General features: G+C 46.6%; 1 protein-coding gene across 1 annotated transcript in view; it reads left to right on the top strand.

The window, feature by feature from the left end:
* Positions 1-14,387, top strand: part of PCNX2 (pecanex 2) — a 293,441-nt gene that overhangs the window by 232,382 nt on the left and 46,672 nt on the right. The window contains exons 24-25 of the mRNA XM_045783277.2: positions 2,318-2,376; positions 6,333-6,548. Of these exons, the coding sequence (XP_045639233.2) occupies positions 2,318-2,376; positions 6,333-6,548 (275 nt within the window). The remainder of the gene's footprint in view (positions 1-2,317; positions 2,377-6,332; positions 6,549-14,387) is intronic.

The following is a 14,387-nucleotide window of genomic DNA, read 5'->3' as shown; positions in this document are numbered from 1 at the left end:
TGGCTCAGCCCCACTTTAAAAATTGTTTATTCTGCTGCTGAAAATTCCATTTGTCGTAGGTCTTCAGGTGAAATTAAAATTCCGTTTAGGGACTTATTATGCCGACATGGGATTTTGCCTTCATTAGAAAGAATTTTGTTGTTTGCTGCATTTTTCACCACCCTGAGCTCTTTTACTTTCACAGCTGATCTGAGGGTATTTGAAAGGAAAACTGACGCAGTAATAGAAGAGTGGTAGGGTTTAACAGCCTGTTTGAGATGCAACTGAATATTTCTTCTCTCCATCACATCTGCAGAATCTGTCCCACAAAGATCCAACAGGATCTCGCCTAGATGGTTCCCGAATATCTGAGACAGATGAGGAAAAGCGAATACTTTTTTTCTTAGTTCCAGCTAAGCATTTTTAAAAAAATCTCTTCTGATTCCCAAGAGACAAGTTCACAACAGAAGTCTGCATTCTGAGGTGTCTTCCTAAGCACCATTACTACTAACAAGTGCCTGTCATTTATCAAATCACACTCAGGATATCAACGATCATGTTTAAGTATAAGTTAGTGGCGGCTAGTCTCCCTTCTTAGCAGATGTCATGAGAGAAAAAATAACGTTAGAAACAGCATTATTTTGGACTCTTCATTTATTCGTGCCAGTTGTGAGCAAAGGTGTCTTCATGCTCCTTAGGGTCTGGTGTACAAGGGCGGATATAATCAAATAATCACACGAAGAAATATATGACATGGTAGAGTCAGCCAACCGGGTTCAAATCCCACACTTATGTGTGGCCTTAATTTCACTGTGTCTCAAGTTCCTCTTTGGAGGAAATGGGTATAATAATAATAATACCTACCTACGAAGGTTCTTGTATAATGAATTAACTCACGTGAAGTACTTATGCAGAGAAGTGTTGCAGAAATATTAGCTGTCATCATTGGTAGTAATATTAACATGACAGGTTCCCCACAGGAGAGGTACGATGTGTGAAGGAGCATATGACATGAGTCTCACCTACAGCAGGTGTCAGGAAGGCTTCCCTGAGAGCGATGCTGGGGCCAGACTTGAAGACCAGAGGATCTGTCAGGAAGGCAGGTGGGGTGGTAAGGACTCCAAGTAGAGGACGCAAGAGTTGCAGAGGATGCCGAAGAAGGCAGGGTGACAGGAATAGGAAGTCGGGGCATGCTGAAGACATGGACAAAGGCTAGCATGGTTGGAGGAGAGAAAGCAAAGGCAGGGGCCAGGCATGCTAAAGATCAGTTTTTTTTCACAAATGTGAGTAGGACCCTCATTATTGGTCAAACTTGTATGTAAACCTATATTCAATGATTTATTTCTAGTGAAAGCCCTTTCTTAATGGCTTCGGTTTAACTATATGAAATCACCATCTTTGTACGTCATGAACAGTTAAATATCCAAGGCCATGTGGTTGAAGTCAATCTCATATTTCATCCTTTGAAGGATGATGAGACCACCACCGAAGATCTGAACTAAAAAGACAAAGCGGGTCAGGTCCAGTTTCTCTGAGCAGAGCTGACTGTTGCGCTTATAAAGGGTTTCTGGGACATGTGAAGTTCAAGGACAGCTGAGGTATTAGAAGCAGAGTGGGTTGATACCATCGGCACAGGCAGTTACTTGGGGACACACTGGTGATCGGTCGCCCCTCGGAAGTCTGGAGTAAGTCCGACCCTCACTGGCTGGCTTTCGGAAGCAAGGGGCCCCATGGGTCGGCTCTGAGGCTCCGAACGGAGGTGAGCTGTCGTAACTAGAGAGATTAAAAACTGGTCCTGATGGCCATTTGTTGCCATGACTACAGACAATCTGTCGTCTTCTAAGTTTGTAAGAGCCAATTTCATCCTTGTGCTTCAACGGAAGAGAGAGGCCCGTAAGAAAGTGCCCAGCATTTGAAAGCGAGTGGTGGAGACACTGACTGCTCACCCCAGTTTTCTGGGGTCAGTTGGAAAAGAAAGATGCCTGTGTGTGCACCGCTTTCAAAATCGGAAAGTGAGTTACTTTCCATTGGCAGTTCAAGCCCTTGCTTTTATTTTATGGACCTGGTACTCAAATGTGATAAGGCACAAGCCCGGTCTCCCAATCCTGAGATGTCTTCATCTCTCCCGTCCACGTGTTTCTTGTACTTTTCCCTCTCTGCCTTATCATGAGACCCCTCTCTCTTCCTGCACCATTGTCACATTGGAGCAATCACCCTGATTGGTGAGCTCCATGTCCCCTGCATTCCCTACCCCACAGCCGATTCTGGAAACCAACTCTCTCTCGTTTGTGATGATCTAGTCATGACCGTTTATTTACCCTTTTATGGTCCCTTCTAGCACACGGCGCGTGGATAATTCCAACACGAGACTGGTGGTCCAAATTGAAAAGGATCCAGGTAAGAAGACACCTTCCTCCTCTCTTTTTAAACTCTTTATTTATTTCCTTAGATAGATGGATTCCTTCAATCCAAACAAGGGAAATGAGTGCTCACTCTTTTTAGTCGCTGTGGAGGTGATGTATATCTCGGTAAGCCATGTGCTGACTAGACAGTTAAACCTATACGAGCAGGCTGGCCAAGCACCCTGATGCGGTTTGGAAATGCCTCTCTCTAGTACTTACAGTGGACGAGGTAGCTGTTCAGTATAGAATGACGCTGTCAGTGATGACATTTTAGTTTCTGTGTGACGAAAGGCAAGTACAGACTCTAAAGCTTGCTGTTGGTCTTGTAGCAAAAATACTCTTTGGAAAACTGTCAGCGTTATGATGTCCTCAAAGGCAAACCATTCCAGGATCTAGGGTCCGAAAGTCTTCAGAAACTTCCTTCAACATCAAGCTATGGAAGAATTTACCTGCTAGGAAATTATTTTACTTTTTGCTTTCTGTAATCTGTTTCATTTTTTAACCATTCTACCTCTTTTTTCCCGATAACAGAATGCAAATTTATCTCTTCTCTATTTTTATCCACCTCACTCTCTCCCCTGTGCCAAAAGTTTTGTCTAGGAAGAATTGTATCGTGTCATTATCTATACTTGAATTGCATATACATGATTAATTTGAAACCTGGAGAGACAGGTTTATTTTTTGTTGACCTAAAGTTCAGTTCGTCAGTACAACATGGCAGGGGTGGGCGGGCTACGGGTGTCTCTGATGCACAGCCGTGGGACTCTGTGACATTGCATGGCCATTGACATCAGGCTTATGGACAGTTTCACAAGTGCATCTTCCTTCCAGTGACTCATAATCGTTGTCTCATTTTAACCCAATTACGTGGATCTGTGGGCAAGGTGTTCTTTCTACAAAGACTCCACTTCGGTGGTTGAATCTGTTTTTGTTTTATTTAAATATCACACACATTCAGGCCTTCCCTTTAAAAGGGGCGGGGGCTCAAAGTGATCTCTAATTAGGGTCTCGGGACGCATGCTGATTCATCAGTGAAAATGAATTGAATGGTAGGTCAGGCAGGACTCATCCACACGAAAATTCAGCACACTGATACTTCATTAGACTACATGACATGACTCAGCCCCCAGAACAGTTTATTTCTCTCCATTAATCATAATTAGGTTGGAAGTGCACTCATTTCAATTCGGCCTTCAACAGTCATGAATGCCCAGCAAGGATATTTATAATTTGATGTGTTATCTTATAGATTTCTTACAGGTGGATCAGTGCTCTTCCTTATGTAGCAAGGGGCCAGTCTTCACTTTCCTGCACCCCCATTCATGCTCCCTTTCCCCAGGGTCCGGAGCAGAAGGAGATCTGTTCAGATCTGCAGGCCTTATCTGGACCTTCCCTGATGCTGCTTGCACCCCAACAGACAATCTAGAAGGGAACCTTAAGTTTAGCTTTAGGCGTTTCCTCTGTGGGGCGACTCTGCTTCTCTGACTTTCCAGGGCCAGAAGTTTACTCCCCAACAAAAGAGGCTCCTAAAATAGGAGTACTGAATGCAAACTTTTCTCGCGGGCCCTCTTGGTACTTCCTCCGCCCACAAGACCACAGAGCAGGAGGACGTCCAAGTTTATCCAGTCTTCTCTTTAAAATGTTTCTTTCCTTCATCATGAGAGATCTGATAGAGGGAGTGGAAGGGAGATTAAAGGAAATACACCACGAACCCCCCATTCCACGCCCCCCCCCAACGTTCCATCTCCTCTCCCGTACCCTTCCCTCACTCCTCTCTTGGTGTCTTATCCACCCAATTTGAATGGCTACAATTAAACAAGCAAACACGTAACTGCTGACAAAGCCGAGTCTTGGCAAAGAGGAAGAGCAGCTGGAACTCTCAATCACTGTGGCTAGAGGGGATGCAAACATGGTTCAGCCACTTCGGAGAACGGCAGCCCCACTCCTAGGTGTTCACTCAGGACAAACCAAAACTTACATTCACATAAACTTCTGCTCATGAATATTTTTGGTGGATTTCCTCTTAATCACTAAAACTGGAAACAACCCAAATGTCCTCCAACGGATGAATGAATAGTGCACGCACACCACAGAATACGACTCAATGCTGAAACCGAAGACTGCTGGGTACAGCGATATGGCTGAATCTCAAATGCATCTTTCTAATTGGCAGTTACGTGACTATGCATTTATTAAGGCTCATAGGATTACACACTAAAAAAGATAAATTTTACTCTACATAAATCATCCCTCCATAAATCTGATTATATATGTAATTTAAAAATAGTAAATGATATCTATATGATGTATCTATTTGTATGTAATATGCAAGAACATGTATATAATATATAATAGTAGCAGTAATCATTTATATTGTAGCATATATATATGTAATATGCAAGAACATGTATATAATATATAATACTAGCAGTAATCATTTATATTGTAGCATATATATATATATATATATATATATATATATATATATACATGAGTTGATGTTGTTTATTGTCTCTATTCCTCAATAACTTTGATTTCAAAAAGCCCCAGAAGTTACTTGACAGGTGTGTTCTTAAAAACAAAGTTTTCTTAAAGAAGCTGTAGGATCTATGGTGTTATCTATGATTCAACAGATATTTCGTCCCTTTTGCATGTTAGGACTTCTGCCAGTGTTGGGACACAGAAATAAGCAAATTCAGACACAGATCCGTCTTCCTTCATGTCATGTCTTCTTCACTTTTCTTTCTCCACTGCACTGAAGAAATCAAACATGTGTCAAATAACCATATATACACAAAACCCAAAAGTCAGATTCCAACTGTGACGGGTGCTTCAGAGCCGAGGATCTGGTGCTGGGAGGCTGTAACAGGGATTCGGCCCCTCGAAGTGGGCCGTGGGCTTCCCTGAAGCAGCCCTGAAGAATAGTAAGTGTTCAAAAGCCAGAGAGGAATGGCAGAGCAACCCAGGCAGAAAGACTGGTGTCTACAAAGGCCCGGGGTGGGAAGGGCACGTGAGTCCCTCTGGAAGAAGTTCTGTGCTGAGCAGAAGGGAGGAGGGAGGAGGATGTTTGTGTGAAGTGAGGACGGAGATTGAAATAGGGAGCAGATCCCACGTGCCTCTTGTGTGTCCATATATCATAGGTTTGCTCTTAGCTTATACCTGTGACTGTCCCAGATTTTCCCTGGGAATGCTAAGTTATATGGGATCCGATTATGGGTGATGCGAAGAAGCCTTGTTTCTATCTTTAAGAGCATGGAAAACCCACTAAGGGCTAGAAGTAATGGGGTTGAGGGGTCCTAGGTAGCGCATTCAACGTCGCAAGTCAAAGAGCTCATTCTGGCTGTGCTGCAGAGACTAGATGGGGCAGCAGTTCCCACTGAAGCGACACCGGGGAGTCATAGGACTAGTGTGGCTGGCCACCTGAGAAATCATGCAGCTTGGAAAAAGGTAGGGGTAATGCAAAAGGGGGAGGATAGAAAGATGCAAAAAATACTGAAGAAAGTAAAACTGAGAAGCTGGCTTGTGAAGGAGTGGGAACAGAGATCCCTGGGTGATGGCTGTTTGGGTGGTAGTACCATTTGCTGAGACGGGCAACAGAATGCGGGCCCAACCTGGGCATGTTGGAGGTGAGGAGCATTTGAGACACACAAGAGCAGATGTTAAGTACACAAGGAGGTGCACAGGTCTAGAGCTTAGACAAGAGACCTCAGCTGGTGGTATGAATCTGTAAGTCATCTGCATTAAGACAATAATTTAATCCATTTGTATAGATGAGACTGCCCAGAAGGAAAATAAAGGGGAAAAAATAGGAGGGTCTCACAAAGTCAACAAAAATGGGCAAAGTATCTAAAAAACCTGATTTATCCTTGATCAAATGACAAGTCACTGTTTCTTAGGTCTGCGTGTATAGGAGTAAGTACCCACTGATCATATTTCTTGTTCTGCCTTTAGGGAATGATGACAACAATCTTAATTCCATCTTCTATGAGCACCTGACAAGGGCGCTGCAGGAGTCCCTGTGTGGAGACTTAATTCTTGGTCGGTGGGGTAACTACAGCTCCGGGGATTGCTTTATTTTGGCCTCTGACTACCTCAATGCTTTTGTTCACCTGATTGAAATTGGAAATGGTCTGGTCACCTTTCAGCTTCGAGGACTGGAATTTCGAGGTAAGAATCTCTTCATTGTGGAAGTTGTTGGAAGCTGGTTGCCTCAATTAACTATCTTGCAAAGCTTTCATAAGAAGTTGCCATAAAAGAGGAAGAATTTCATGCCTGTCCTATAGATAGATGCGGGATGAGGGTTTTATTTGTGTATTCCGACAGAGACACACCCCAGTCATCTGAAGGAGTAGCAAGGTGAAACGTATGGGTGTAAACCTTTGGCGGGGCAAATCAGAACTTTGGTTTCAATCCTTCTGGGAAAATCTCAGAAGTGACAGGAGGTTGTGTCACATGCGTGGGCTCCATGTGGGGGTCAGCCAGCCCTGAGGCAGAACCTGCTCCCGGGGTTTCAGGTGCCGTGGTCTACAGTAGGCCATCATTCCGCGTCTGAGCTTTTTCTTCAACTGTGCGATGAGAAGAGGAAGAAGAATGGCGGCCTCATAAAGTTGTGTGACTGAACCAAGATCGTGTGATGTGTGCACGATGCAGGTGCTTATTGCTTTACGGTTGCTGAGTTGACCTGAATCTTGATGGCGTGACCCCGGTTTTCCCATTCATCCGAGTGGTGGAGCGCGCAGGGAGTAGCACAGTATACGTGCTCTCGGGGCCTTCTCCTGTGTTCTTTGGTCATTCCCTCATTCAGTACGTGTTTTTCTAACCCCTCCTCTGTGTCCGGCCGAGTTCTAATGCTGGAGGTGCCGCGGGCACGTGACCTCAAAGACTCTTACCTTCGTGGTGTTGGCCTTCAGTGGGGGATGTGGAAAAGGAACAAGTAAACAAACGAGCAAACTAATCACAATGGTGGAAAGCGCCCTGAAGGAGGGCAATCAGGAGTCTGACGTCACCGCAGGGGGCGGGGCTGAGGCGCTGCTACGTTAGACGGGGCGCCCAGGGAAGGCGACAGGAAGGAGGATGTTGCGGCTAGGAGCTTCTGCACAGTACGCGGATGAGCGGGGAGCCCTGACGTGACCAGAGCTCACGAGCAGCGTGGCACAGGAGGGGGTGGGAGTCCGGGCACGTGGGGCCTCCCAGCCAGGGTGAGGGGCTGCATTTATTCTGTGCATAATGGGGAGCCCTTTAGAAGTGTCACCCAAACAGGAGAGGAGGGGGAGACAGAGACGTGCAGGGAGATTTGGAGGTGGAAAGGGCTGGGCTCAGTGTTGGGAGGTGCGGGAGAGAGGAGGCTCGGCTTGCTCCCCATTTTCCAGGTTGAGCACCTGGGTGGACAGAGGTGCCTTTACTGAGACTGGGAAGCCTGGATGAAGAACAGCAGTTTTGGGTTTGGGAGGGGAATCAAGGACTCCATGTTGGATATTTACTTTTTAAACGCCCTTGATTCATCTAAGTGGATCTGTCTAGTAGCTAATTGGACATAAGAGCCTTATACTCATTCCGACGACATTTATCGAGCACTGGGCTGGGTGCTGTGAATACAGAAGTGCAGGGCCCACCTTAAGGAGCTTGGAGCCTGGCTGACAAGAGACATACTGAGCAATGAGCATCACAGCAGTGCCATGCATGGGGTGCCCTGGGGACCAGAGAAGAGGCACTGCGATCAGACTGGGCTGTGGGTCAGCTCGGCAGAGGAAAGGCTGCAGTTGGAGGCGGGGGGGGGGGGGGGGGGGAGGAGCGGGGGGCACATGATGATAAAGAGGCACAAAGTAGCCAGATGGGGTTTCCAGGTGTTTTGGGAGAAAGGGGTCCCAGGGAGTGCTGGAGAGATGAGTAGGAGCCAGGTCATCGCCATCCGAGCCTCACAGTGACAAAAACACACCGTTTAGCCAAGAACAAATTGCCATTACTTTCTATCTTTAACACAATCACCTAACTCTTTAACCCAGCCTTTTGGTTCTAATATCTTTTTTTTAGAATGGTAGGTTCTGTGGTTTAAGCATGTACTCTGTGCGGCCTTACAAATTCCAGGAATCTAATTCAGGGAACTTATTTTGGAAAAAGTTATTGGGTCAAGGGAGTAGCGATCCAGTTCTGCAGAATAAACAGAGAAGCCACGTTTCCCTGAAATTTTGTGCCAATGCCAGAAAATGCTGCAGGAGGTGGTGCAATAATGCAACAGACTTGTCCCTTTGGAGAGCTTTCAGGTTTTCCTGGAATTCAAAGGAAGAACTTTTAAAGTGAGTCCGGTCGAACCTGAGTTAGAACTTCTTTTTTTTTTTTTTTTTTAAAGATTTTATTTATTTATTTGACAGAGAGAGACAGCCAGCGAGAGAGGGAACACAAGCAGGGGGAGTGGGAGAGGAAGAAGCAGGCTCACAGTGGAGGAGCCCGATGTGGGGCTCGATCCCATAACGCCGGGATCACGCCCTGAGCCAAAGGCAGATGCTTAACCACCGCGCCACCCAGGCGCCCTCTGAGTTAGAACTTCTATCACAAGTGCCACGCGGCTTATAGCTTCTTTGGCAAAATGATACTCGAGTTCAAGGCTTCCAAGTGGCCTGGAGAGTAGACGTGTGTGGTACTATGCCTGCGCGCCCCGCATACCACACACGGGCCTTCTCCTTATCCACCACCCTGAGTGTTCAGGCTTCGCCTCATACCATTTTGGGGGCCATAAGCAACCGTCACAAAACGTAATGGTTCAAGACAACAAGGATGTATTCTTTTTCACGGATTCGTGGGTGGTGGGTGGTTTGTCTGTGGCCCTCACCCTGGGTTTCTCAGGCGGCTGCGTTCAGCTGGAAGACGAACCAGGCTGGAAGGTCCGAGGTGCCACAGCCAGAGCTAGCTACCAACTCTGGTCCCTTGGCTGTCCTCCTGGTGCTGCTCAGTGTCCAGGGGGCTGGACTAGGTGCGGTCTGGGTGGTCTTCGTGTTCCAAAGAGGGGAACATGGCCACTGCAAGGCCCCCTGCGGCCCAGGCTCTGGGACAGGCACCCTGTCACTCCCACCATCTCCTATTGGCCAAAGGACAGCTCCAATTCATGCGGTAGTAAGTGGCCCTGTCACACAGCACAAGTCACTGGGGGCCAGTCTTAGAACAACACACTGCACTCCCGAAGCCGCCTCAGGAGAGATTGGAAGGAGGCTCAGAACCGCCATGCGCGCGTGCTTGGGCACAAGACAGAGGCAGTTGTGTTCAGTGAGACGGCCCAGGAGGGCCTCCCTGGGTGGTTTTTCTTCCTCCTGCCAAGCACAGGAGGACTGTAACCTGCCTATAAAATGGCCTAAGCCTACTAATGATGTCTGGGGAACAAAACGCCAGTTAACCTGCCCCGGTAGCGCTCACTCCTGTACAATACATTTTCTTTGACCTAGTTCTGCTGTAGACGGGAACACGGTGCTGTTAAGAGAGCAGGACAAAAATCTACGTTATGCTGTAGTTGCAGAAGGGATCCAGTTGACCTGAAATGACTCTTCCTTTTTATATCTTTTTTCAACATCTATTACAGTATTCCCAGGGAAGATCTTGTTTTCTTCCTCCTCCTTGAGTATTTTTCTAAGATATCCCTTCAGTGTTTCACTTTTTTCTCCAATTCCCTATTTTCCCAAATAGCCGGCTTTATTTCAGTCAAATTTGACCTCCTTCAATATGACCTGGGGCAGTCAAAATCCAGTGCTCCCCTCTTAAGCACACTGAGCTGTCAGTGGAAATGTGAGCTGCTCATGGCACTGACTGAGTCTAGGAAATGCATAACACCCCGGAGGAAGAGGAAGACAACCTCCCGTGACCAGGGAGCGGGAAGTCCACCTGTCCCTTTCTCACTGCAAGGGAGGCAGCTGTATCAATAGGTTTTAACTGCAAGCAACAGAAATCAACTCTAGGGAACTTAACCAGGAGAAGGGTTTATTGGAAGATATCGCACGGGGCACAGACTTTCTGAGAAGGCTGGAAAAGCGGGCTTGGTGGCTGTAAATCAAGAGCCATGTCTAAAATCACACCATAGCCCTGATCCCACGAAGCGGTCACGTCTTGGTGGGGGATGGGGGGACCTGGGCACTGCCTTTACTTTATTGACACCATGATCCTGGATCGTGGATGCTGCTGCCACTGCTACCCCCCGAATCTGGATGGAGAGCCCCCTGTGCCTGCGTCTTTGTGTCACCAGCGATTAGACCAAGTCTGGGGTGCAGCTCACGGATGAAGTGGAGACCACATGCATATGTTCTAGACGCAAGGGAGGCTGGGAAAGAGGGTGTCTAAGTTCTCAGTTGCCAGAGCGGGAGATGACCACTGCCTCTTGCCAACACTCATCATGTGAGTACGTTGGTTGAAGTCATGCTAGCTGCTCTCATAGTCAAGTCCCAGATCTCCATGGCTGACACAACTGAGGCTTATTTTTGCACTCACATAGAATCTGGTCAGTGAGAGGAGGTGGGGGGGGGGTACGGGATGGTTCCCTTCCACACCATCAAGGGTCCTGGCTAATAGAAGCTCTGCCTAGTCCCTAGCACATTGCTTTTGAGGTCACTCTGAGCTTCAACATCAGGCTGGCAGAGAGTGGAGGATTGCTGGAAAGACTGTTTCGGGACAGGCCTAAACCAGGAATATATCATCTGCTCTTATATTCTCCTGTTTAGAAGTGACATAGCTGTAAGAGAAGCCAGGAGAGGTTGTCTAGCTGAGTACCCAGGAGAAAAAGTAAAAGCAAAAGTAAAAACTTGGTGAACAGTTAGCCAGTCTGGCATACTGGGTAATTTTCCAAACATACAATGGAGGTTTAGATCCTGGGTAGCCCCCCAAAATAATTAAGGTCCATGGCCCATCCTTTTTCTGTGGGCTGGTACTGTAGGAAACGATTGAAACCAATTCAAACCAAGAATACAAATAAGGAAGCCACTTTTTTCTGTCCTACTCCTTTTGGCTCATGTATCCTAGAATAGAAATAAATTCTTTACTTGTTAATGTAAAGGAACGGGATTGTGGTGCCCTTGCTGCCCTTGGGTTTGTGAGTATTACTTGCATCTACCTAACCAAGGAGCCTTTCAGGAAACCATTCAAGACTTGACAGATTAATCATTGGCTTTAAATCTAAGTCAGGGTAACAGATAATGCACTTGAGAAGGCCAACAGTGCGAAGAGCACCAAGCTCAAGGTTTTTCAAAAGAAATGGAATCTATTGGATTTGAAGTCCCAATTAACCATCATTCAAGTAGGTGGATACAGAAAAATGGAAAAGCGGGAGTTGATTATCTGTTCAATCCATTTCTGTTTTCCTTTAGTCATCCAGGTGACCCAGGCTGATGGGTTTGTCCATTTCTGTTAGAAGGGGAAACAAATGGATGAGGAGTCACAGTGCTGTAAACAAGAGAAGCCAGGCTACTTGAAAATACTGTCTGAAGAGGGGAAGAAGCAAGAGTAGGGGTCAAAAGTAAGAGGAACTGGAGGGAGTCTCTTACGACATGAATGTGAACTCCGAGCAAAGGAGAGAGCACTGGCCTGTGAAGATGACACCTACCCTCAGAACAGCCACAATCCCATTGCTTCCTCCCACTTAGCATATGGGAAAGCAAGGGGCCAGGAGGCAAATACATTCTGCAGGCTCACAGCTAGTTAGTAATGGAAGTAGGCAAATGTATGTGACTCTCTAGCTCTTAACCAGAATGTCTCTTTCTACCCGACCATGTTACCTTCTTCTTTCCTTTCTCCTTTTGGATATTTGTTTGGATTTGTACTGTAATGCTTATTTAGTTTACAAAACACCAAGTAACTGGGTAGAATGCCTTCGGTCACTGGCACATCTTTTCAAAAGTTCCACATTATTTTTCTAGTTCCCCCTCCCTGCCAAAAGAAAGAAAGAAAGAAAGAAAGAAAGAAAGAAAGAAAGAAAGAAAGAAAGAAAGAAAGAAAGAAAGAGAGAGAGAGAAAGAAAGGAAGGAAGAAGAAAGAAAAGCAACCAAAAGCTATTTAATATATCAAGATACTTAACACGAGCATCACAGGTGACTTGGCCTCTCAGACTCTGGACTCCATCATTGGAACCTTAGTGTGATTTCTGAGTTCCTACTGTCTTTCCAGCTCTGACGGTCCATCAGATACACCACCGTATGATGCACTTGGGGGAAAGTTGAACCTTTCTTCTCTGCTGGAGTCCAAGTAGAATTCTCTCCCAGGAGGTCAGAGCTGTTGGAGGAGATCCCAGTCTTGAGACCATGGCTGTGGACTTCCTGCGAATACAGAGCCACACAGGGAAGGTCAGCTCCCCTGAGCATTAGTGCACCGCTGGTGATAGGATTGGGCAGTGAAGCAGAGTGGAGGGATTTTAGGCAAAGGGAAGAGGAGGGCTTGCTATGATGGCAAGTGATAGAATTCCAAGGGCTGGGAGAATGGAATCCGTGGTAGCTCATTGAAAATAACAGGAGAAGAGGGGAACATATATGGCCCAGATGCAGTGGACAGATGGGTGTAAGGATGGAAGAATGGATGGGGTGGGGGGAGTACAGTTGGCCAGTATGAAGAGCCCACGCGAGGTTAAGGATCATGATTTTAAAGGAAGATGTGTTAAGGTTGCTCATGTTTTTCCCTAAGCCACACGCAGCTTCATGGGTGCAGGTAGAGAACAGCAGAGCTGGCCCTAATCGGGATTGAGACTGAGTCGACTGAGTGCCATAACGTAAACCAAGGACAAGGGAACTGACAGCATGTACAGGGGTGTGATGATGACAGCAATGGCCGGCCGCGGAATGCCAGCTGAGAGAGAGGGGGAGTGAGGGTATGAGAGAGGTGGGAAACAGGACCCGGGGAAGGGCTTTCTGGATCCAGGAAAGGTGTCAGGGTTGTTGAAGTTGCAATGTTAGCAAAAATGAGCTGGACAGACAGGAGGTGGTTGCTGGAGGTTTGAAAGTAACACTCACAGGGGAGACAGGCTTTGGTAATTACAAGCTAGGGTCATGGCTATGGAAATGAGTGGCTAAGGTTGAGTGAAAGATGGAATCATTAGAGGAGTGGGTCGGGGGCCAGGATGCCGGAAGGAGCACCTCTGTGGATCCTGAAATCTCCAGAGGAATGGCCAGGGGTATGCTTGGGAGTGACAGTGACCGCAAGCCAGAATCTCCATGGACTTGGAGTGACCTAGAGGGCCCTGGAAAGAGGCAATGAGGGAGAATGGTGCAGGGTAGACAGAATGCCCTGACAGCATCCCTGAGAAGCAAGAGGGCATCTTCCATGCCCCTCAGACCCAGGGGTGAGAGGGGTGCAGGAAAATGATGAGCCCCACTCCAGAGACAGAAGGGACAGGGAGAGCCAGCTTTCCAATAGGGCGCCAAGGAGAAGAGGAGAACATGCAGAGAAGTTGAGGACTATCAGATCATGAGTTCCCGAGGACACAGCAAAAGGATCTCAAAAGTTTGTGGCCTGGCTGGAGGTCAGGTGGAAGTTAGGACCAGGTCAGAAAACGTGATTTATACAGCGCTATGGAAACTAGGCTCCCTGTGGCCCATGACATGAATGGCTGTAAAGCAACGTGCTCTCAAGGGTGATGAAGCAGATCCTATCCTCTAAGGCTGGGTCACATGCATGGGAAGTTTGGGGACTACTGAGATGGAAGTTAGTTATGCATGCAGCTTTCATTAGCCTCATTAATACAGGACCACTACATTTTTATCACAGCAAGATCAGTTTTCCAGAAATCTTCTTATGGGAGGTCTTAGGAAATATTAGTGTCATTTGATAAAGTGGGGTTTTGGGAAACCCCTATCAGAAATGAATGATGTTATGTGGACATTAACCTTTTCTATTAGCTATCTAACTACAGTTTTCTGACAATTTATTCTTTTCTCAATATTTCTTTACAGTGAATGGTACTGCATTTATATATGTTTTCTTTTGTATATGCATTCCCATGGGGTCAAATACTTCCACTGTTTGCTTATACAGTAGCTCAAACAAGAA

Source organism: Ursus americanus, chromosome 6 (genome assembly GCF_024610735.1).
Source record: "Ursus americanus isolate L20-20 chromosome 6, mUrsAme1.1.p, whole genome shotgun sequence".
Lineage (NCBI taxonomy): Eukaryota > Metazoa > Chordata > Mammalia > Carnivora > Ursidae > Ursus > Ursus americanus.
Note: the sequence above shows the minus strand (reverse complement) of the source record. Positions and strands in the feature narration are given on the sequence as shown.